Source organism: Dendronephthya gigantea, unplaced genomic scaffold (genome assembly GCF_004324835.1).
Source record: "Dendronephthya gigantea isolate DGI-Jeju-01 unplaced genomic scaffold, DenGig_1.0 000001F, whole genome shotgun sequence".
Classification (NCBI taxonomy): Eukaryota; Metazoa; Cnidaria; class Anthozoa; order Malacalcyonacea; family Nephtheidae; genus Dendronephthya; species Dendronephthya gigantea.
In genome coordinates this window covers 3,171,357-3,191,947 of record NW_021163011.1, presented here as the reverse complement: position 1 = coordinate 3,191,947, position 20,591 = coordinate 3,171,357, and the positions used below count along the sequence as shown (strand labels likewise).

The 20,591-nt window shown below is 37.5% G+C and overlaps 3 protein-coding genes across 4 annotated transcripts; all 3 read left to right on the top strand.

The window, feature by feature from the left end:
* Positions 1-460: 460 nt before the first annotated feature.
* LOC114530772 lies at positions 461-2,393 on the top strand. The gene is made up of 6 exons (XM_028552396.1): positions 461-823; positions 938-1,009; positions 1,114-1,550; positions 1,653-1,786; positions 1,923-2,058; positions 2,163-2,393. The coding sequence occupies exons 1-6, from the start codon at positions 586-588 to the stop codon at positions 2,391-2,393; spliced, it is 1,248 nt and encodes a 415-aa protein (XP_028408197.1). The 5' UTR covers positions 461-585.
* Positions 2,394-3,446: 1,053 nt separating this feature from the next.
* On the top strand, positions 3,447-5,964 carry LOC114530764 (transmembrane protein 216-like). Its single transcript, XM_028552384.1, has 7 exons — positions 3,447-3,467; positions 3,809-3,865; positions 4,082-4,175; positions 4,377-4,475; positions 4,779-4,887; positions 5,054-5,146; positions 5,295-5,964. The coding sequence occupies exons 1-7, from the start codon at positions 3,447-3,449 to the stop codon at positions 5,317-5,319; spliced, it is 498 nt and encodes a 165-aa protein (XP_028408185.1). The 3' UTR covers positions 5,320-5,964.
* A 1,268-nt stretch (positions 5,965-7,232) lies between these two features.
* LOC114527787 (piRNA biogenesis protein EXD1-like) lies at positions 7,233-18,632 on the top strand. 2 transcript variants are annotated; one of them, XM_028549481.1, is made up of 13 exons: positions 7,233-7,540; positions 7,921-7,989; positions 8,356-8,413; positions 8,789-9,012; positions 9,135-9,241; positions 9,381-9,467; positions 9,860-9,964; positions 13,891-13,971; positions 14,212-14,264; positions 14,577-14,670; positions 15,486-15,548; positions 16,089-16,214; positions 16,660-18,632. In XM_028549481.1, the coding sequence occupies exons 1-13, from the start codon at positions 7,423-7,425 to the stop codon at positions 17,410-17,412; spliced, it is 1,938 nt and encodes a 645-aa protein (XP_028405282.1). In that variant the 5' UTR covers positions 7,233-7,422; the 3' UTR covers positions 17,413-18,632. The 2 variants fall into 2 exon arrangements, with proteins under 2 accessions (XP_028405282.1, XP_028405290.1); XM_028549489.1 differs by having other exon boundaries at positions 7,482-7,540; positions 7,655-7,989.
* Positions 18,633-20,591: the final 1,959 nt, after the last annotated feature.

Genomic DNA, 20,591 nt, shown 5'->3' with positions numbered 1-20,591 from the left:
ATGGATTTCCTATATCAATACGTTTCATTCATTCGTTGTTTCTCAATATGAAATGTAGCATAAGCAACATGCGGCGAAGAAGCAATTGTATCAAACTAGCAACCGTATCTTGGTCACGATTCTATGGTTAAAAAATCTTGACCAAAATGATTATCAATCGTGACTAATTACCCGACGAGGAAATTAGTCACGATTGATAATCATTTTGGTCAAGATTTTTTAACCATAGAATCGTGACCAAGATACGGTTGCTAGTTTGATACAATTGCTTCTTCGCCGCATGTTGCTTATGCTACATTTCATATTGAGAAACAACGAATGAATGAAACGTATTGATATAGGAAATCCATAAGACAGAAATGTATCAGAGTTTCATCTGCATAGTGGTAGTAATTAGTAACTGTTAATAACCGTTAATGCTGTTGTTTTGCCACTGTTATTGTTTTCACAGAGACAACAAACATTCATGAGGCCGATGAGTCATCATAGTAATAGTTTATAAAAAGGTGTGATGATTCAAAGCATTTTCTTTCACTTCTCGTTCGCGACACCACAGTTTACAACACTTCAAGACTCTTTTTAACGATGGCCGATCAAGATCTTTGCATTCGCTGCAAGAACTCCGTCCGAGCAAGACAAGAAGGCATTCAATGCGATGGATGTGACCGATGGCAGCACAGAACGTGCGACACCGGGATATCCCAACAGCGGTACAGGAGCGCTGTCAGGAATGGACAGGATATCGACTGGCGTTGTGATGATTGCCTCAACATGAGCGCTGGATTTCTTTTGCCACTTGCCGAAAGCTCGAGAATTCCCCATGGTAACTATTAGAAAAATGCTCATATATAAGCATTGGAATAATTATTGTTTATATAGAAAGAAACACTGTGATAAAACTGCAATATTTTAATCATATGAACTTTTCAATCTTTAGGTAGTACAGTGGTAGGCGTTGGTGCTTCTCAAGCTTCTATTCAACCTACCATCATACCTTCTTCAACTGTTGGTATGTGAAATATGCTATAAAATTATTATTCCCTTCATAACTGAAACACTATTTTTTTATTTATTCCATGCAACCAACCAAGATTTATTTATTTTTTCATACAGATAGTGAACTCGTTGATAGTGAAATGGTTGACCTGATAGTGAACTTGGGCAATGATTCCTCAACTCCACCATCCTCACGCGAAAGTTCGGCACAAAATGAAGATTTTGGCAGTTACGAAATTCCACCCACAGTTCAGGAAGAGTCAATTAGAGATGGCGCTCCAGGCAACATTGTTCCTGAGGACACCATCCGTGTCATCGAGTATGAGAAAATCGAGTCCTCTACGCAACGCGGTAAATGTAAGTTGGTGGACAACCTTGGACATTCGTACACGGTTAAACGCAAGTATGGCGAGGACAACATTGTCTGGCGTTGTACTGTCCGCAACAAGACAACGAATTGTCTGGCCACTGTGAGGCAGCATGGCACAGACTTTAGTCCAGGTGTGCAGGTCCATTCACATCAACCGTCCAGTGGCATAGGTACAGCAGCAAAGGTGAAACACATGTAGTCATTTCGCATGTTCATATTTAAAAGTCAACACCTTATATCTACATGTCATAACATTTGTCTTCTTGATCATCTCTGCTTTGTATAGATAATCAGTGAGGTGAAAGCCAAAGCCATGGAAGACTTCTTTCGATCTGCAGGAGCTATCGCCGATGAAGTTCTGGTTGCCCATTTCACAGAAGCCCCGTGCGCTGCTGTTCCTAAGGTTTGTAATCTCGCTAGGCAAGCAAACCGGAAAAGACAGAAGACAAGACCACAGGAGCCCACTGATCTGGAGTTTGAGGTTGACGAACGCCACATACCAGATGATTTCCTGCAGGCAGACGTGAAGGTTGGAGGTCGGCGCCACCTCATTCAGCACCCCAGAAATGATCGCCCTACTAAAGCAAGCAAAGGTTTGGTACATGGATGCCACTTTCAAAGTTGTGAAAGATCCATTCAAGCAGCTATTCTCAATTCATGCCTTTGTGAGACAAAACAGTGACGTGAAGCAGGTAAATATATATATATATATATATTAATATATTTAATACATTCAACTAAGTCCTCATTTTTAGATCCAAATTAATTGCTGTATTTTATTTTTTCATATTAACAGATACCGTTGGCATTTATCTTAATGTCTGGCAAAAAAAGGCGAGACTACAAGCACGTGTTGAAGGCCATCAAGAACCTCCTTGCTGATGGTCTCTGCTTGAAAGGCGTTGTCATCGACTTCGAGCATGCGTTATGGCAGGCAGTGGCAAAGGTGTTCCCAGGTGCATCAGTTCAAGGCTGTGTGTTCCATTGGACCAAGCAATTTGGCGGAAAGTACAAGGGTTGGGCCTGACCACAGCATACAACGAGGACGACTCAACCCATAAATACATTAGACGGTTGATGGCCTTGCCATTTTTGCCCCACGAGCACATTAGCCAGATGTTTGAGCAGCTGAAGGCTTTGGCAACCCACCTGTCCTCCAAGCCCTGGTCGCGTACATCAGTGATACCTGGATCAATTCCACAGTTTGGTTCCGGAGAATTGGAGCATATTCAAAAAAGTGTTAGAACCAACAATGATGTTGAGGTTGGCACCATCGTTTAAACCACAACGCAAGGCGTGGATCCCTGCCCTTCTACTTGCTGGTTGACCTGTTACATCGCGAATCTCGTCTGGTGTCCGTACAGGTTCGTCTAGTTTCTGACAACAAATTGAAACGTCAACAACGGCGCAAATACAGAAAACTACAAGGCAGAATATTTGAACATTGGGACAAATTCATTGCTGGTGAAATGACCAGCAAACAACTGTTGCATGCTTGTGCCCATGTCAATGGCCCTTGCACCCAGTGAACTGTGATGGTGGCGGGGTATTTAATAGGATACACTGTATATATCGATGTAAATAATGTAAATAATTATTAACTATTCTATTACGTATATTGTATATTGTATGTTTATATGTCTTGTCTAAAAGTCATTTCTTGGCAAATAGCTTTCACGGCATTAAAAAAACCAAAATCACATGTGTTTGACTACTGTAAACTTCGAATGTCATATATTTATACAAGTAATCAACTCTCAGCAATGAATTCACTTGCCTGTACTTGCGATTTTCAAATCTTAGTATGCCAATATTGAAATTTTGACTTGACTTACCTTGGATAAAAAGCGATCATACAGTACGATATTGCAGTAACAACTTCTAGAGTACCTTTTCCTTTCCAATTTTAAAATATTTAACACATTTATACATTGAATAACATTGTCCGATGTTGGGCCGAGTTGGTCTCGGTAGTGGGCCGACTTGGCCTCGGCAGTGGGCCGACTTAGTCTCGACAGTGGGCCGAGTTGGTTGGGCCGAGTTAGTTAGTGGGCCGAGTTGACCTGACACCCTAAGCAAGATGGCGGCTCAAACGCAAGCTGTGAATCGAGGTGGTGTGCACGTTTTCAGTCTAAAGATTCTAAACTCGGGCTTATTGTTTCCATATTTTAATATTTCACAAGCTATAAAAAATTTAGCGACGTTTTTTCATATTATTACCTTTCTGTTATAAAATGAATAGCTATGCCTTAGGCTCTACTCTGGGCAACCTATAAAAAGTGTGTTATTGGACTTATTGCCCCACAAAATTTGCTGCAGAGATGAAGATCATTCACTATACAATCATCTGTGCACGAAATCCAACGAATAATTTGATGCCACTCAAATAAATGAATTATTATATATGTACAACACTCATATACAACATAGTGACCACTGGAGTTTGGAATACAGTGTAATTTTTTTTATTTCTACTTTCTAGGAAAAGCTGTTGTTGATGTATCTTTATTGTTTGTATGACTAATGACCTTAAGTACTCTTTAGTCTAGTGATGTTTTGCAGAGGGAACGACGTTCGTAAAGACTGTCAGAGAAGTTGTTATATACTTATAATATCAATTGCTGTTCATCATGCCATGCACATTAGGCTTGATGCTATTGATATCCTTTTATTAAATACAATCCTTAATATTTATATTCCCTAACTTCCTATCAGTTGTCATCTTTGCCTTTACAAGTTTTGTTGCATTTGAATGTTTGGTATTTCATTGTCTTTTGGATTGCTGAATTATTGATATATGCATACAAAGGTTAGTATTTTAGGAAAACTACTGTTTGACTGCATGCATAATCAACTTGTTTTAATTAAAGTCACATGTAAAGTGATCAGATCATAGTCATGAGAGTTGTTATTATTATCCTGAGTCGTTCACATATGCATAAGAGTTTTCACTTTGACATAATTGTAAAATTCCAGTATCTCACCTTTCGAAAATTGTTCTTATTTCCAGGTGTTATTCTACCTTTTCCAAATGAAGGTTCAACACTTGCTTTGGAAATCATATTAATGTTTCTTTTCGCTTTCATTGAAGCTGTTCGATTATTCTTTGGTAAGACTTGTTCAGTTTTAGACTTTTGTCAATGGGCAAAAGTCAACATTTATTTGAATACACTCTGCTAGTCTTTGTCGTTTTGTTAATAGTAAAAAACTGGAGCAGGTTGTATAAACTCTAACTAAAATATGTGCCATTGAACTACCCTGCATAGCATTGTTAAATTGTTGTAAACTTTTACACAATGTTATTTATTTTGAAGTTCTATTACTGTTTGAAGTACTATTCCAACAGTTATAGATATGGGAATATTTTTGTTCAGGTTATAGGAATGTTTTTTATGGGAATATTTTTGTTCAGGTTATAAAGGAAATTTGGCTGAAAGGAAGTTAGCTTTGATCTTTTCCATTGTACTCACCATTCCTGTTTTGTTTCTTGCATTGTTTTTAATGCTCTGGCAAACCTATGTGTAAGTATAGCAATTATAGCATAATGCTTGTTGGTCACACGTTTTTAATAAGTGTTGACTGCTGTAGGTGCTAAAAGTTAGCAATGACTCCCTGATAATGATGGAAGGTGTTTCAATACCAAGAACAATTGTGATGTCAAACTAATATGATGTGTTTATATTTTAGATTGAGAATAGAGTTTATTTTATGCTCTATTCTACTTGTATTTTGTGGCCTTGAATTTTTCATCAGCTTGGCAACATTCTTTGTTTTTCAAAGGTTTGCCTTTATATTTTTTATTCTAAACATTTTTACATTCCTCGTTCCATCATCGGATCGTCCCTTTGTGCATACCGTGGACCCAACATCCACATGGGTCTCAGTGATAAAAATCAGTGCAGTTAACCCGGGTGTTTTATTTTTGCAGACATGAATCATTCGTAGCCAGATAGCAACATCGAAAAATTTGGCACTGTAGTAACACTACCGTTAGTACTGTAGGGGGACGTTCACATCGGGAATATATCGTCATGCTTCGTGTTTCAGCAAGATTACATCGTCGCTATTGCTAATCGATAATCTCATGGATTTAAACTGTCAAACAAAGATATAATGGTATAACAACACCATTATTAGAACGTACTTTCTTCTCACCAGTTTTAACACCTTTATACCATCTATGATCAATACAATACAAAGAAGCCACGGATCTCCACCACCGGCACCGTCTAAGCACCCCCTAATCCTTCGACATGTCCGGCCAAGGTGTTAGCCAGGATTTCGAAAGTGGCCGTCCAAACTAATTTTGTGGGTGTGGTAACATGTTTTTGGGGATTGACATTGTTTTACACAAAAACAGTTTAACTAAGCTGTGTTGCCAAATGTACACAGTAATTTCCTAACAGGCAAGATCGTAACGCCTCATACTTAAGTGTATTTGTACATAGTTTTAGTATTTGTGCCATAAAATAATTTATTATTGTAACATATTTCATGCGTTCGCAATAATATACTCAACTACCCTTTCTATTACTACCTAACTACTCTATTTCATACCCCGCTGTAATGTGCCAAGGTGGGCCAATAATCCGAGCCAGTAAATATCTGAGACCAGTTGTACGAAAGCTCAAAATTCCACCCGAATGCAGAGTTGCAAAAAGAGTTCAACCTTCTTGCGGTAGGATTTCAAGTTTTGAAAACCTTCCTCAACGGACGTTATGTCACTGAGTCAAGTGGCAACCAGCTAGCATGAAGAAATATTTAGTTTTTTGGTACATGCATGTGATCAATTAGAGTGTTCAACTTTGAACCTTCCTCACAAACCTCATTCAAAGCAAATCCTCCTCCGGGTGGTACCCGCGTACCCGCATCTTTTTTGCAACTCTGCCCGGATGGTGATTTTTTGCCCTAAAACTACCCATAGTTTGGTATCACTCGGAATTTGCGCTATATTTTTAAGGTGGCGTTACTTTTTATTATTAATCTTTTTTTAATTGCTTTTCCAGCATTTTTGTGACAAATCATTATCGGTTGATAGCGCCATCCAGGCCTGGCACCGGTTTTAACAAAGAGGTTTTTTCCACAATTTTCACACATTTGCTCAGTATTTGCGTTTTTCGGGTCATATTTTAAACGTTTTATTACGTAACGTAATTGGTCATAATTTATAATTAGAATAACTCCCGTTGCTGATACTGAAAATGTCACAACGTCTTGTCACGGCAAAATGTCCCTACAGATGTTCAAGGAAAATTTATGGCGCTCTAGATTTGATAGAAAAAAACAGAATGAAACATTTCCCAGGTAATGATCGATACAGTGCGAAGAAAAGCCGTGGGAAGAAAGGTCTTCGATCTTCAAAAGGTTCAGAACACCGCTCTATGAATGTTGTTTCCAGCGGCAATTTATGCAAGGCGTCAGAAATAGATGAACGAGAAAAGACGAAATTATCACAGTTACTAACAGTTTATGGGGAACAAAACAGTCCAGCCTACAGGCAAGGATTTGATATCAAGAACTACAGACCTCATCGACCACATTTACCTGATCTATCAACGCCAGCAATACCACGAACGTCATCACGTTCAAGTGACGGCCAGGAGAGGCCGCCGTCATTGACAAAACAACAAACATTGACATTGCCAGATATTAACAAAAAAACATCAGTTTAAAAAAATATGTCGTACCTCAATGTAAGTTTGCATAATTGCCATAAAACAAGATTATTAATATCAGTATTTGAATACAACATGATTATAAACAAAAAAGGATCCTGGATAGCCCATTCAAATTTCAATGGGATAGCCGAATGAAATTTTTTCGACCTGACGCATGCGCATATGATACATCTACACAATATGTTTTGATCAGTGCAGTGCTTTTGACTCATTTCCCCCTTGTCATTTCACATTTTCACTGAAACATTCCGTTGCAAGTTGAAACCAAACCAACAAAGTATTTATAAACGTTGGAAGCGAAGCGTAGTAAATTTTAATTGAGCGAAAGTTAAGTGAGAAGTACAGCAAAGGCGCATCGTTTTTGTATATTAAAATAATATGGCAGCGCAGGTTATTGGTGCGAAAGTGCGGTTAGCAGTTGGCAACAACGAAGGATCTTACGAAGGATACGTACATAACATCGACGAGAAGACAAAAAAGCTAACACTTGTGAAAGGTTAGTTTTCCAGTTTCAATTGATAGTCCATTCCAGTCATCTGCTATGTCACTGGAATATTTTATATTGTTTCGGGATGACCTATGAAGATGACCTTATCCTTTTATATTCCAGAACACAAGATGTACCAAAAGTCCGTGTTATGGATATTTATTTGTGTTTACCATTGCTCACTTTGTCAAATTGACACAACATTAATTACTAGTAGCCAGTATTGTGGCACATATATTTGAGGTTCCCTATATCTCAATTGCCATGATAATTTACAGTGGACAGGCTAAGCCCATTAAAATTGTGGCTATGATTGAAATGGTTATTATAAATATTTTTTTGTTGTAAGAACCAAATTAAAAGTGAAAACCCATGATTGCATTTTTTAGTTGTCTCTTGCAAGACAGGATCAAGAATACATGGTTTCCACCACTTTTTCCCAAATGAAATCACAGATTGTAAGTGGTTTAACCTATTTAAGTAATGTGTAATCTTGGGTAATACCAGGGCGGTTATATATATCTTATAACCGCCCTGGTAATACCTGCAGCTATTATTGTTAATTGGCAAATGTACATGAGTCATAATCATATAATACACAGTGATTGGGGGCCGCAATACTTTATTCTAGATCAAATTTTGCAGCGTTATATAAGGAAATTGCTGAAATTTCCATATGTTGAGAATGATGTTTTCATCTAATAACATTTGTGTTTGCTGCAGTACATGATGAGGCTGCAAGGAATGAATCTTCTTTGATGAACAGATTTAATTGATCAACATATTTGTATGTAGTGGATAAGAAAACAATTTTTTTTTCTTAGTAACTGTTTTAGAAGAGAAAAAGAGAGATGACAGAAACACTGTAAACAAAGTTCAAAAGTAAGGATCTGTTATGTAAAATGACAATTTCATTTACTTTTCTTTTTAACATTCAATCCTAATTACGGTAAGTGAGACAATATTTAAATATTAATTAACATTACTAAAACTTTAAACTACCAAGCCACAACCAGGAGCCTCGTTTTCAAGTAATGGCTTATTTCCACACTTGTTTGTGGATATGAAGAGTTCTTTTTCATGCTTTTGTTGAAGAAAGGTGTTTTGCATCTTTGCACGTGTGAGAGCAAAACTTGAAATCAATCTCATTTAATTTAAGGTGGTTCTAAATATGAAGTACTGTAACAACTGCAGATTTCGTTAACTATTCTATGTTTTTCCACCATTGTTTTACTTTTGACACTTTTGCCTTTACAGAACAGGAGATGCAGAAGTTTCAAATGCCCCATCTCTACCTTTCCCTACTGAACAAGTCATGAATGAGTTACCACAACTGAAATGGCAAGAGCCAAAGAAAGGAGGTTCTCCTTATAAACATAAGGAATTTTTTTCAAAGAGGCGTTTTGAAAGAGACCAATCCAGGCGTGATCCCAGCGATGAAGGTTCTAGAATGCTCCAAGAAAAGCCTGGGGTTGTAAATTGTAAGTTACGTACTGTTTATAATACTCCTCATCCTGTCTGCATGATTGTAACAAATCTGAATTTATCAGAGAGATACTATTTGGTGTCTTTTTTGTTGTGACCATATTTTATATTTTTGCAGGTAACTCAGACCTCTTTGTTGAGACTTCAACAGATCAAGAAAATTTTTTAATCAATCCTCCTGATATTGTCCTTATTGACTCGTTCGGAGAAGCATTTGAAAAAGCAGTAAGTGCTGTGTTTTAGTTTGTTTTAGTACTTCCCTAGTGTGTAAAGATGTACCATTCGAGCAACAAAATGAAAACACTCACCCTGTCATTCAGTATATGTTATGTACCGTCTTAGAGAATTTACCATTCTCTTGTAGATTGGGTACATTTTACGTCAACGAGTGGTGGGTGTTGCATGGGAAGGTGTAAATGTTGGTCGTTTTGGCCATCTTTGCCTTGTACAGGTAAAACAAATTCTTAAGATTATTCAGTTTACTCAGATATCCAAGTTAAAAACTTTCATCAGGTTATGGTTAGTGATTATATTTACTAATTAATTTTACATTCACTTTAAAACCCCATCTCCACTTTAAAACCAAACATCCAATTGCTGCAAACAAAATATAACAAAACTTTTTCATCTCTTTCATCATAACTATCCTTGCCTATACTACAGGTATCCTATGTACTAATTTTGAGCAAAGATGTTCATGAGAATAAGCCAAATGTTTCGTAGCCTTGTAATATCAGGGTCTAGCTAATTATGGTAAATTACCAGAAAAACCTTTTCAGAAAACTTACATTTCAATAATTTGAATAAACATTTGATTTAACATTCACTGTGCTTTCCATGTAGGTCGGTTGTAACAAGTGTGTTTACCTTTTTGATATTGTTGTCCTTGGTCGACAAGCCTTTGATTCTGGCTTGGCAGACATCATGGATTCTGCAGACATTTTAAAGGTATGTATTACCTTGGCAAAACGAAGGGGACATAACTCTCAAAGAAACTCAATGCTAACATTTAATCATTCTCTAAGTTTAAAAACAACAGCAACAAGTTTTTTCAATGTCTTGTGTTTTTCATATCTTGCTTGTTCCTGTAATTATATTTTTTTGTCAAAAGAGATGAATTGCATCCCCATTTTGAATTGCACCCCCATTTTGAATTGCACCCCCATTTTGAATTGCATGACGTTAAGCCTGGTTTTCACCACTCGCAGATAGACGCCGATGCTCGGCGATGCTGACTTGGCAGCAATCGGCGAGTATCGCAGAAAGGCGGTTTTCATCATCGCAGTTTGTCGGTTCCTTGGCGCGGCAAATCCAAATTGAGGCGCCAATCGCCAAAGTGCATACAAAATGGCGGACGCTCTTGACGATATGCTTGTAATACAGGCCAATTTATTACTGGTCATAACACTTTTGCGAAGAAAAAAACAACTTTTACAACGGAAACCATACAAGAAGAAGCGTTTTTGGGTGCGGCAAATATTCGAACGGCGCAAAACACTCGGGCAGTACAACACTCTCGTACAAGAGCTCAGATTTCACGATCGCGAATATTTCTTCAGGTATTAAACTGGTGTAATTTACTAAATTTAGGTGAGCAGAGTCCAAAGAGGTAATTGAGTGTGAGTGAAAAGGTGAAGTGCAGTGCTAAATTGTGCATGAACTGAATTAGGTTTTATCTTCAACACATGTTTTTCCTTCAGATTCCTGAGAATGAGCCCTGATCGATTTGAAAATTTACTTCAGCTTATTGCACCCCACATAACAAAGAGCTGTAGGGGTCGTGAACCGATCTCAGCCTCTGAAAGACTAACGATAACGCTTCGTTACCTGGCAAGCGGAGAGTCTCAACAGTCTTTGTCCTTTAACTTTCGAGTTGGAAGGACCACTGTCAATAACATTATTAAAGAAACATGTGAAGCGATTTGGTGTGCTTTAAATGACATATATCTCAAAGCCCCTCAAAACCAACAGGATTGGATGAAAATTGGTGAAGGATTTTTCAAAGAATGGGATTTTCCAAATTGCCTTGGGGCCCTTGATGGTAAGCACATCGCCATTGAATGCCCAGGTTATAGTGGATCGGAGTACTTCAATTATAAAGGTTTTTTCAGCATTGTTCTGATGGCCATGTGCGATGCAAAGTATTGTTTCACACTAGTGGACGTTGGGAATTATGGAAAAGATAATGACGCCCAAATATTCAACAACTCTGAAATGGGACGAGCTTTCATAAATAATGAAATAGACATCCCACCTGCCAAATCAACACATGGCCATGTTCTTCCACATGTAATAATTGCAGATGAAATATTTGGTTTGAAAAAATGGCTAATGAAACCATTTCCTGGAAAAGGTTTAACTGAAACACAGGCAATCTTTAACTACAGGCTCAGCAGAGCTAGAAGGACAATAGAGAATGCTTTTGGCATTTTATCAGCAAGATGGCGCATTTTCCTCAAACCCATTAAAGCTAATCCTACCTTGGTAGACAACATAGTAAAAGCTTGTCTTTGTCTTCATAACTACCTAAGACTTACAGACAATGCTCGGTATATTCCGACTGGGTTTGTAGATTCAGAGGATAGTTCCGGTAAGATCATACAAGGTGATTGGCGGTCATTGGTGGTTAATGAAGGAGCATTACTCCCAACAGCAACAGGCCGTGCATTTAACAGTCCTCTGCAGGTGCAAAACAGACTCAAGATTTATTTAAAAAGTACTTTAACAGCCAAGAAGGGTCATTGAGTTGGCAGCAAGCTTATGTTAATAGTTTTTGACAATTATAAACAGATAATTTACTAATATAATTTTCAAAAGGATGTCCCACAAAACCCCACAAAGCTATTAAAGTCACTTGTTGTTAAAATTTGAATGACTTGTTTGAAAATTTTTGCCTGTGGAGATTAAAACAACTTATAAAATGCAAAATACAAAACATTTTAAATTTGCTAGAGAAGAGGGGCATGTTGTGGGTTATCATGTTTGAGTTAAAAAATTAAATGTTGCTATTCATATTTGTGAAGTGTAAATGTTTGGTAATAAAATTCATTTGTGGATACAAAAAATGTTTACTGTTATCATGCATAAGAATGTCAAACACTTATACACTTGAGGGTCCCAACAGGGTCTAGCTATTATATTGTTATGGGATATTACAATAGTTTTGGTCACCATATATAGTTTATATCTTTTATAAATATATTAGTATACTATGTTTAAGACAAACAACATGAATAATAAAGGTCACAACCAAATGATTTTTAATTTTCATCAGCAAAAATTGTAACAAAATGCATAAGTGCAATAATAAATTGACAATATACATGCCAACAAATAATGTTAATTTAAATACATGAAAAAACAAGACCAATGTCAAAGTTAGTTGAAGATGAAAACTTTCTTTACATTATTTTAACCCAACTGTTCATCCAAGTCCAAATAAATTTCAAGAGCTTGAACTTGAAGCATTCAAGTTTGCACCAGACCAATACATGGTTTGGGTGTCTAGTCCTTGAGGGGGAAATTGCATATAATTTCCCAGTTGAGGTTGTTGGGGTGTACTGCAACATCCAAGCTCAGCATCAAGGAACACCTTTTCAATGGAACTTCTCACTATTGCTTTCTGCCTTCGATCAAGGTTCCTTAGGCGATTGGCTAAACTCAATAGATAATACTCATCTTCATCCATCTTCTTTTCTTTTGCAGACCTTTTGTGCAAAGTAATTGTCTCACTAAGATTAGTCATTGCTTTATTCAGCTGGGCATCTGTTTTCTCAAGCTGTCTCTTTCTGCTTTCTTTTTTCATCCATGGTTTTACTGGCTTGTCATTGGATGATGCTTCAGCAACTGACTGATCCATTGTCTTATGATCAGGATTCAATATATTCAGGTAATCTTCATCTTCCTCATCTTTCTCTGATGACGGTGTAGGATGATCAGTGCTTTCATCATTTGAATCCTCAGAAAAAGTGTCGTCAATTGTCACAGGTGTCACAGGTGTAACAGCTCTGAAGTTTCCTGAACTTGCTCTGTTTACGATATAGTTACTCAGCCATCGCAAATGCTCATATTTTGGATCTAATGGTATTATATCACCACTGCCACATCCTGATCTTCCTTTTCTAGATTTCAAATACTTTCCAAATTGTGTTCGTATGGTTTCATACCTGCGCTTGACCTGATCTATTGGTTGACCAACTTTTTCTGCGATTGCTTTCCAGCAATTGGACTTTTTATTTCTATCTTTAAATTCTTTCAAACGTCGATTATAAACTGTAGGAAACTTTTGTACAAGTTCCATAAACTTGACATCGTCGTCAAAAACATTTTCTGAAGGTTCCGCCATTTTGGACAAGAAGGCGGGGCAAATTGGAACACTAGGTTCGAAATTAGGATGATTAGCATTTTACGATTGTCGCCGAGGTCCGCAGATGCGGTTTTCATGGTTTTATCAGTCGCAGCCGATCTGCGACAAACGCCGATCGTCGTAACAAAACAATTTTTTTTGTTTTGCTACGATCGTCGGGGACTGTCGCAGATTGTCGCAGATGTATTACGATGAGCGGTTTTCACCAATTACGATGCTCGGCATCTGTCGTAATTTTGATATCGGCGTGCATCGCCGACTATCTGCGAGTGATGAAAACCAGGCTTTAGGCTTAGCTGTGAAGTCACGCGCGTTTCTCAGTTAACAAAATTAACACATGAAACTTTCTGGCTAAGGTTTTTAGCTAAACTTTCTAAATTAATGAAAATATTTCAAACAATTTTTTATTCTTTCTATTGTATTTTACTCTGTGATACTCCATATTAACGGAACAATTTCCTATTGGATTGTAGTTTGAATTCGACTGTTCGTATATATTCTTTTGCAGGTGATTCACAATTGTCGTCACTTCAGTGACGCACTATATCATCAGTATGGAGTCAGCCTTGTAAATATTTTTGACACCCAAGTAAGAATGGTTAATTTACTTTATCTTCTGACCGTAATCGTATGTCTACTTTAACAATATTTGCTAATAGATCCATACACCTTACACATCTAGAGCGATTTTTAGTTAAGTTCTTCTTTTGAAAAATTCTAAAAAGTGATGCATTTTTTGCTTTTTAAAATTCGTGTTGCGAATTGCGATATACACCTGTGTAGCCCTATTGCGTCCCTTTTTGATACGTAGTTTATTTGCTGATTTCAGGTAGCAGACGCCATTATTTATAGGAATGAAGTTCCGGATAGAAAACTTCCAAGGTAATAGAGTATCTAAGCCCTACGAGTTGCCCAAAAGCAAGGCTAGTCAGATTTTCCGATTTCGAATTTCCGATCATTTAATTGTTTTACTTTTTCACTCGACTTGTTTCGAGCTGAAGGTAACGAAATTTCTTTCGGTTAAGATTTAGGAATAAACAAATAATTTTTAAATATTAGCAGCAGAAAACCTCAACTAGCCTCGTTTTCGCTAGAGACTCGCTTTCTTTTTAATCTTGATGACTGGGTATCCGGTATAACAATATTTAGAACAAAATAGATAGAACAAAATTTTCACGCTTAACCAAATTTTAGACAAACAAGCAAACTTATATCATGTATGTATGAATACCTTCATCTTTCTCCTGATGAATACCATTTTCATAAAACTCGTCTCAAGCACACCAAGGTTTGTTTATATTCTTTTTACCATTATTATTATACCGATATATCGAGGCGAAATCAACAAGGGTTCAAATTTTTTATCCACTGTACAGGGTGTATCAAAAAAAAGGTAATCCAACTTTGGTGCGCTATTGTACGTGAACTACTTGTTCTATTAACGAATTTTTTTCACATTCCGAAAGGTTATGCTTTTAACTATCGAATGACATGTTTTTGATACCAAATGGTGAAAAAATGAGCAAATAGGAGGCTGATAAAAAGTGTTAGTCGAAATCGCATATTTTCACCTCTGAGAGTTGGGACTAAAACCATTGAAAATTAACTCTCTTTAGGACTTAATTGAAGAATTTTGCTTTTGAATAAACTACCCGCATATGCATATTAAGTAGGAATAAGGAGAACATTCCAAGCAATGCGGCATAAAACCAGTGCAAGCTGTGACATGTTCATGATTAATTGTTTTTTTCTTTTGTTATGCACTGCTTTAATTAGGCTCAAAGGTGAAAATATGCGATTGCGACTAACATTTTTTATCAGCCTCGTATGTGCTCACTTTTTCACCATTTGGTATTAAAAACATGTCATCCGATAGTTAAAAGCCTGATCTTTCTGAATGTGAAAACAATTCGCTCATAGACTGAGTAGTTCACGTACAATAGCTTGTTGAAGTTGGATTACCTTTTTTTTGATACACCCTGTATACTAGGATTAACCTACGGTATATCTGAGATAACATTCGAGCAGGTGCACAATCTCGCAGGCAACACTAAATGTTGTATCATTTATAGTAATATAACATAGTGATGTTCTATACCACAGAATGATGAGATGGTATGGAAGAATCGTCCCATTGGACGGGATTTGATCGACGTTGCTGCAAAGGTTTGTCGACTATCTTTGATTCTCATGGAATGTAAAAACGGGAGAGTTTATGCAATAATCAATATTCGCATAATTAGAATATAGGAAATAACTTACATATATAATCTGGATACGCTTCCTAGTATTTTATCATGTTACTCTATAACATTTAATTATGTAGTGCTTTTAACATCTCCTAATATTGTAATTAAATTATGTTTGTAAGGCAATAGAAAACTCCAACTTTGACGGTGTAAACCGGAATTAACTGTGTTTAGTATTTTTGCACAAGTGAATATAGCAAATCCTACTTTAACAAATCTGATTTGTCAAATTTGACGTACTATGCTGTTAGAATAATACAAACAATTTTCAAAATGGCGGCTAGCCGTTTTGTGGACGTTTCCTACAAAGAGATAAGCGAACAAATGCAGTTCTTGTGTCAATTCACTTGTGCAAAAATATTAAAAAACAATTATTCGCCTTGGCTCGGTGATTATCGGGGAATATTCACTGAGACGAACATCGGCGTATAATTGTTTACGTGTTTGTCTTTTACAGACCGTTATGTATCTTCGAGAACTACGCTTGGCTCAGATGGAACGTATGATGGAAGAGTTTCTCCACGGCGTTGATATCTATCTGTCTTGTGTTAGGGACGCTCCTGATGATGTCGTTAAAAAGAAGGTATGTTGTTAAATGTTTGACGATTAATGAATTTGACCAGATAATTAATATCGAATCTACGACAGTGAAACAAAAAAGCAAACTTTTAAATATAAGCAAAACCCAAGCCCCGGAAAAACCATTCAGCAGGATTAATATTTCCTAGACATTTTTTTTCAAACGTTCATTTTAAGACGTGGCTGTACATGCGGGCAAGAAAATAGCGGAACTTTCAACAGAATATTTTTTCAATGAATGTTATGCAGTATTTAAAAAATGTTGAGACCAACCATGAAAACAGTTCCAAACGGTTTGACATGCAATAGAGTAGGTTCGGTTGGTTCAAGATGTGTTTCAGTTCCTTTATAGCAAGCAACGTTTAGTTTTACCCACTGGTTTTACCAAGCAAATTGGTATATGCAGTTTACTTATCAATGCACTGAATGACTATTTATTTTCGCAACAGTCATCCACTGGTCTGCCTGAAAGGTTCTATGAACTTAAACATCGTGAAAGAACTCGCCACAGACAAGTTGAACTTGAGATGGATAACAGCAACGAGGTGGAAGAACAGCGTCTCGCTTGGGAGGAGGGACACCATTTCATGATGAAATACGAACAATATGGTATGCGTGTGCGAGAACACAAATACCCGCCACTTGCCGCGAGACCCGGAGGAAATTCACAAGTCACCGACAGCCATAGTACAACCGGGGATCCCTCTAGTGATGTAACAACAGGAATTGACCGGCTGCATGTCCAAAGCGGAGCTCCAGGGACACAACCAGAACTAAGGAATTGTATGGTGAATGACAGTGGTTCACGTTTGTCTGGTCTCGACAGTCGAAGACCTGGGATATTCTCGCAAGACGATTTTCCTCAACTCAGTTCAGACTCGGACAGCAGTGGCCAGTCTCCGCGCGCCTCATCTGGTTGGCAACACACGAGGCCGTCACGTGAACCAAAATTCGGTCGTGGCCGTGCAGCGTCGCTAATGCGCAATGCGAAACTACCAGGGGCACGTAAACCGAAAGAAAAAGCCTACGGAACATCATCATCATCATACGCTGATACCACTTATCATCAGGACTTGCCATATAATGACAAGTTGCAATTCCCGTCTGATCAGGAACTCTTAACTTCTTCAGAAGTGGTTTCAGCACCCGGCTTGTACAAGATACCCAGTGGACCGCGTGTTCGCGTTAGCCATCGGCCTTAATCCGGAAGAGGGAAGGTGACTGCCTAGATCACGTGTATTAACTATTACATCAATCGGGAAGGAGAAGATGACTCTGTTTTTATTATTCTTATTGTGTTTTACTACTTACCTAATACTTTTATAAGTGCTAGATATTGTTCTACTAGCAAGTGCATTTAGATTTTTACCTATTTGAGATATTTAAAGTTGATGTACATAGGGTTAATGAAATGCTGATGCTTAGCACATACAGACATCTTCGATGAGATGAAACGAACGAGCCTTATTATATATGAAGTGAAATTTGGCAGTCACTTCTTCCCGGACTACAATAGTTGAAGAATTTTTACGTAAGCATTGGAGATTCAAACACACATACAACACTTCGCCGCGTTGATTTACTGCAGGAGACATGGAAATTGACGACATTGCTGCAGTGAGCTAGGAAGCTGCCATTTTGAAATTCGGTATCTACTTAAGGGCGAACAGACTAAAGACGCAGTTGAAAAAAACAGTTAACCTTGTATCGATTCGCGTTGTTTGACCATGGTGTGAGTTTCTAGGATATACGAATAGATTGCTTTGTCTAATCTCTGGTCAGAAGGCAGAAAAGTGTTGTTCTTCGTTAAACATTGCGTTGGGGGTAAATGGCTATGATGTTGTTTGTGTAAATCCCGGACCCTGCAAATGATGGTATAAAGATCCAGTGAGATCTCGTTGACGTTTGAAAGAACAGTTGTCAAAGTTCGTATTGAAAAGAATGAACGTGGAGACCACTTTGCTCGTACAAGAGATCGCATGGTTTAGTTAATTAGCCAGACGCGACTATGCTTTTTGCACGTTTGCATTCACGTTAAAGTTGACACTTTGCCTTGGTCCGTTGGACTGCGATGACCAATGTACTTCAAGTTTTAAAAAACATCCCTCAAAACGTGACGTCACTGAGTCAAGTGGCAACCAGAATAAAGAAATATTTGGTTTTTATGGTACATGCATGTGGTCAATTAGAACCTTCCTCACAAACCTCATTCAAAGCAAACCTTTTTTGCAATTCTGTTAGTATTATGATGTGATTATGTGTTTGCTGTACAAATATGTGTGTTTTTATGGGATTACGCAGATTAAATTGTATAAATATGCCGGTTAAAGTTACCATTGCAGTGTTCAAACCGCTATGATGACTAATCTAGCAGGCTTAAAGGGGCGTTTACGCTTTACACACGGCTACTAATTTAGCCGACTCGGATTCTCCTTATATGAATTTGAAATTACTTTAAATCTTTAAATAAACTTCCAAATCTTTGTGGGTTTAATACCGTTCCCTTACCGCATTAATGACTAGTGTTAGGGTCAAGCTTGCGAGGTTATTTTGGGTTATAGTTTATTAAGGATTTTTGGTTCAATATTTCTGTATTTCCGATTTGGAGTTATCAGATCCCGTTACCAAAAAAATTGACTGTGATGCACATGGTTTGAAACCAACTCCAATCGAACGTTGCTCGACAAACCATTAAGGTTACAACCAGCATTGCCATTGTAGCGTGATTTCAGTTTAAATTGCCTAAGCCCGATCATGGAGCCTGATTGACAGGACGTTTCCATTAATCAACCCTTTTCTTGTACGCAGTTGTCATTAGCAGAAGTTATACTGTATATCATGGGGATGTGTCTAAAACATGAAAAAAATATGTTTGGTTTTTATTCAGCGAGACTTGGGAGTAGACAGAATAGTCTACGGCAATTGATGGCATGGTTGGCACGTTATGGCAGCTAACTAGGAGGTAAATGAGAAAGACGATTAATCTTGCTGATGGTTCTAAATGGCGTGGGCAAGGCAGCATTGTCTACCATTTCCGGGAGGCAGATTGCAAGCCAAAAATGGCCAAAAATTCCAAGCTGTTGTAGCTCCCAAGCCGAGAAGTGTGAATGTACAGTCAAAAACGCCTGGGTGGGAACCCAATACAACGAATTAATCGTATAAGTGGATCGCAATGATCATGGATGTAAATAGAGAAAACAGATAAAAGAAATTAACGGTATACGTATTTTCAATTTCAACCAAAATGGCCCCGGGTACGACGTATGCTAAAGCCATTTCAAAGATACCAATGCGCATCGAAATGCGGACGCGTTTTGCGCAAAACACATTCGAGTTACTGTTTATTCGTGCATTCACTTCATTGATCATGATTTGTGTTCGACTGTATACAGTAGATACAATAGTTCCGTTTAGCTGCGTGAACTTTCCGATCCGTCCCAATTCGTCGTATTTCGTAAATCAGGAAGTCTTGATTTGTTGAAGTTGTAGTTGTAATTCAGTTTTAAATTCCATATGTCGGATTACATGCACAAAACGTATTGAATAATGACCAATTATGGCATACGCCGATTGAAAGATGAAATAATTCGATATACATGTGTAAGATACCCCATCACAGCTGTAATTCAACATGACTCACATTTTTCCGACTTAGAACACGTCATTGGGATGCGCAATAACAATTCCGAACTGACTGATAGGATTTCCATCCAAACATGGAGAGAAAAATTCATAGAAACAAGATGAGTTTTTCACATGTAAAAAGTTTTTGACGTAAAAACCTCCTTTTCGGCCTCATACATAAATTTTATCAACCGCATGTTCCTTCTTTGTTTAGTGATACATAGAAATAGTATAGGAATGCATTAGAGGTGCCGACTATTTAATTTTTGTAAGAATGTAAATCTGTAAATGAATACAAAAATCCTAGAAAACATAATTATTTCCATGTTGTGAAAATCACTTAAATCAGTGATATCGGTCATTTGAGAGGATTGATTTGGCGTTTATTTGCTACTTAAGCTCAACAGAATCGTATTATCTAGCGGGCTATGCATGGTTATATATAAACTAATTCTTTGATAAAATAACAAGAATGCAAATTTGTCGGTCAGAAGCTTTATTACCACCACTGTGACATTGTCCTATTTGAGAGAACATCATGCTAAAACTGAATCCCAATTATGTGAAAGTAGAAAAATACGCGGAAATTACTCGCAGAATTTTAAAGTTTGAAATAAAATAATTTTAGAAACAGTTGCAGACTTGCAGTCATTCAGTCACTGGTCTCAGTAGCATTTCTGTGCCTTGCAGTGAGCGTGTAGTTACAGTGGGAGGGATTCAGTAACAAGCTGAGAATAAGATTATGTTTGAAAATAGA

What these genes read in the sequence shown, in the direction of transcription:
- LOC114530772 (XM_028552396.1), top strand. Translation starts at nt 586, where the DNA reads ATGGCCGATCAAGATCTTTGCATTCGCTGCAAGAACTCCGTCCGAGCA. An exon ending in AAGCTCGAGAATTCCCCATG is followed by an intron (nt 824 to 937) that starts GTAACTATTAGA and finishes TTCAATCTTTAG; the next exon opens with GTAGTACAGTGGTAGGCGTT. An exon ending in GCATAGGTACAGCAGCAAAG is followed by an intron (nt 1,551 to 1,652) that starts GTGAAACACATG and finishes TGCTTTGTATAG; the next exon opens with ATAATCAGTGAGGTGAAAGC.
- LOC114530764 (XM_028552384.1), top strand. Translation starts at nt 3,447, where the DNA reads ATGGCGGCTCAAACGCAAGCT. An exon ending in AGCTGTTCGATTATTCTTTG is followed by an intron (nt 4,476 to 4,778) that starts GTAAGACTTGTT and finishes ATTTTTGTTCAG; the next exon opens with GTTATAAAGGAAATTTGGCT. An exon ending in ATGCTCTGGCAAACCTATGT is followed by an intron (nt 4,888 to 5,053) that starts GTAAGTATAGCA and finishes TTTATATTTTAG; the next exon opens with ATTGAGAATAGAGTTTATTT.
- LOC114527787 (XM_028549481.1), top strand. Translation starts at nt 7,423, where the DNA reads ATGGCAGCGCAGGTTATTGGTGCGAAAGTGCGGTTAGCAGTTGGCAAC. An exon ending in GAGAAGCATTTGAAAAAGCA is followed by an intron (nt 9,242 to 9,380) that starts GTAAGTGCTGTG and finishes ATTCTCTTGTAG; the next exon opens with ATTGGGTACATTTTACGTCA. An exon ending in ATTCTGCAGACATTTTAAAG is followed by an intron (nt 9,965 to 13,890) that starts GTATGTATTACC and finishes ATTCTTTTGCAG; the next exon opens with GTGATTCACAATTGTCGTCA.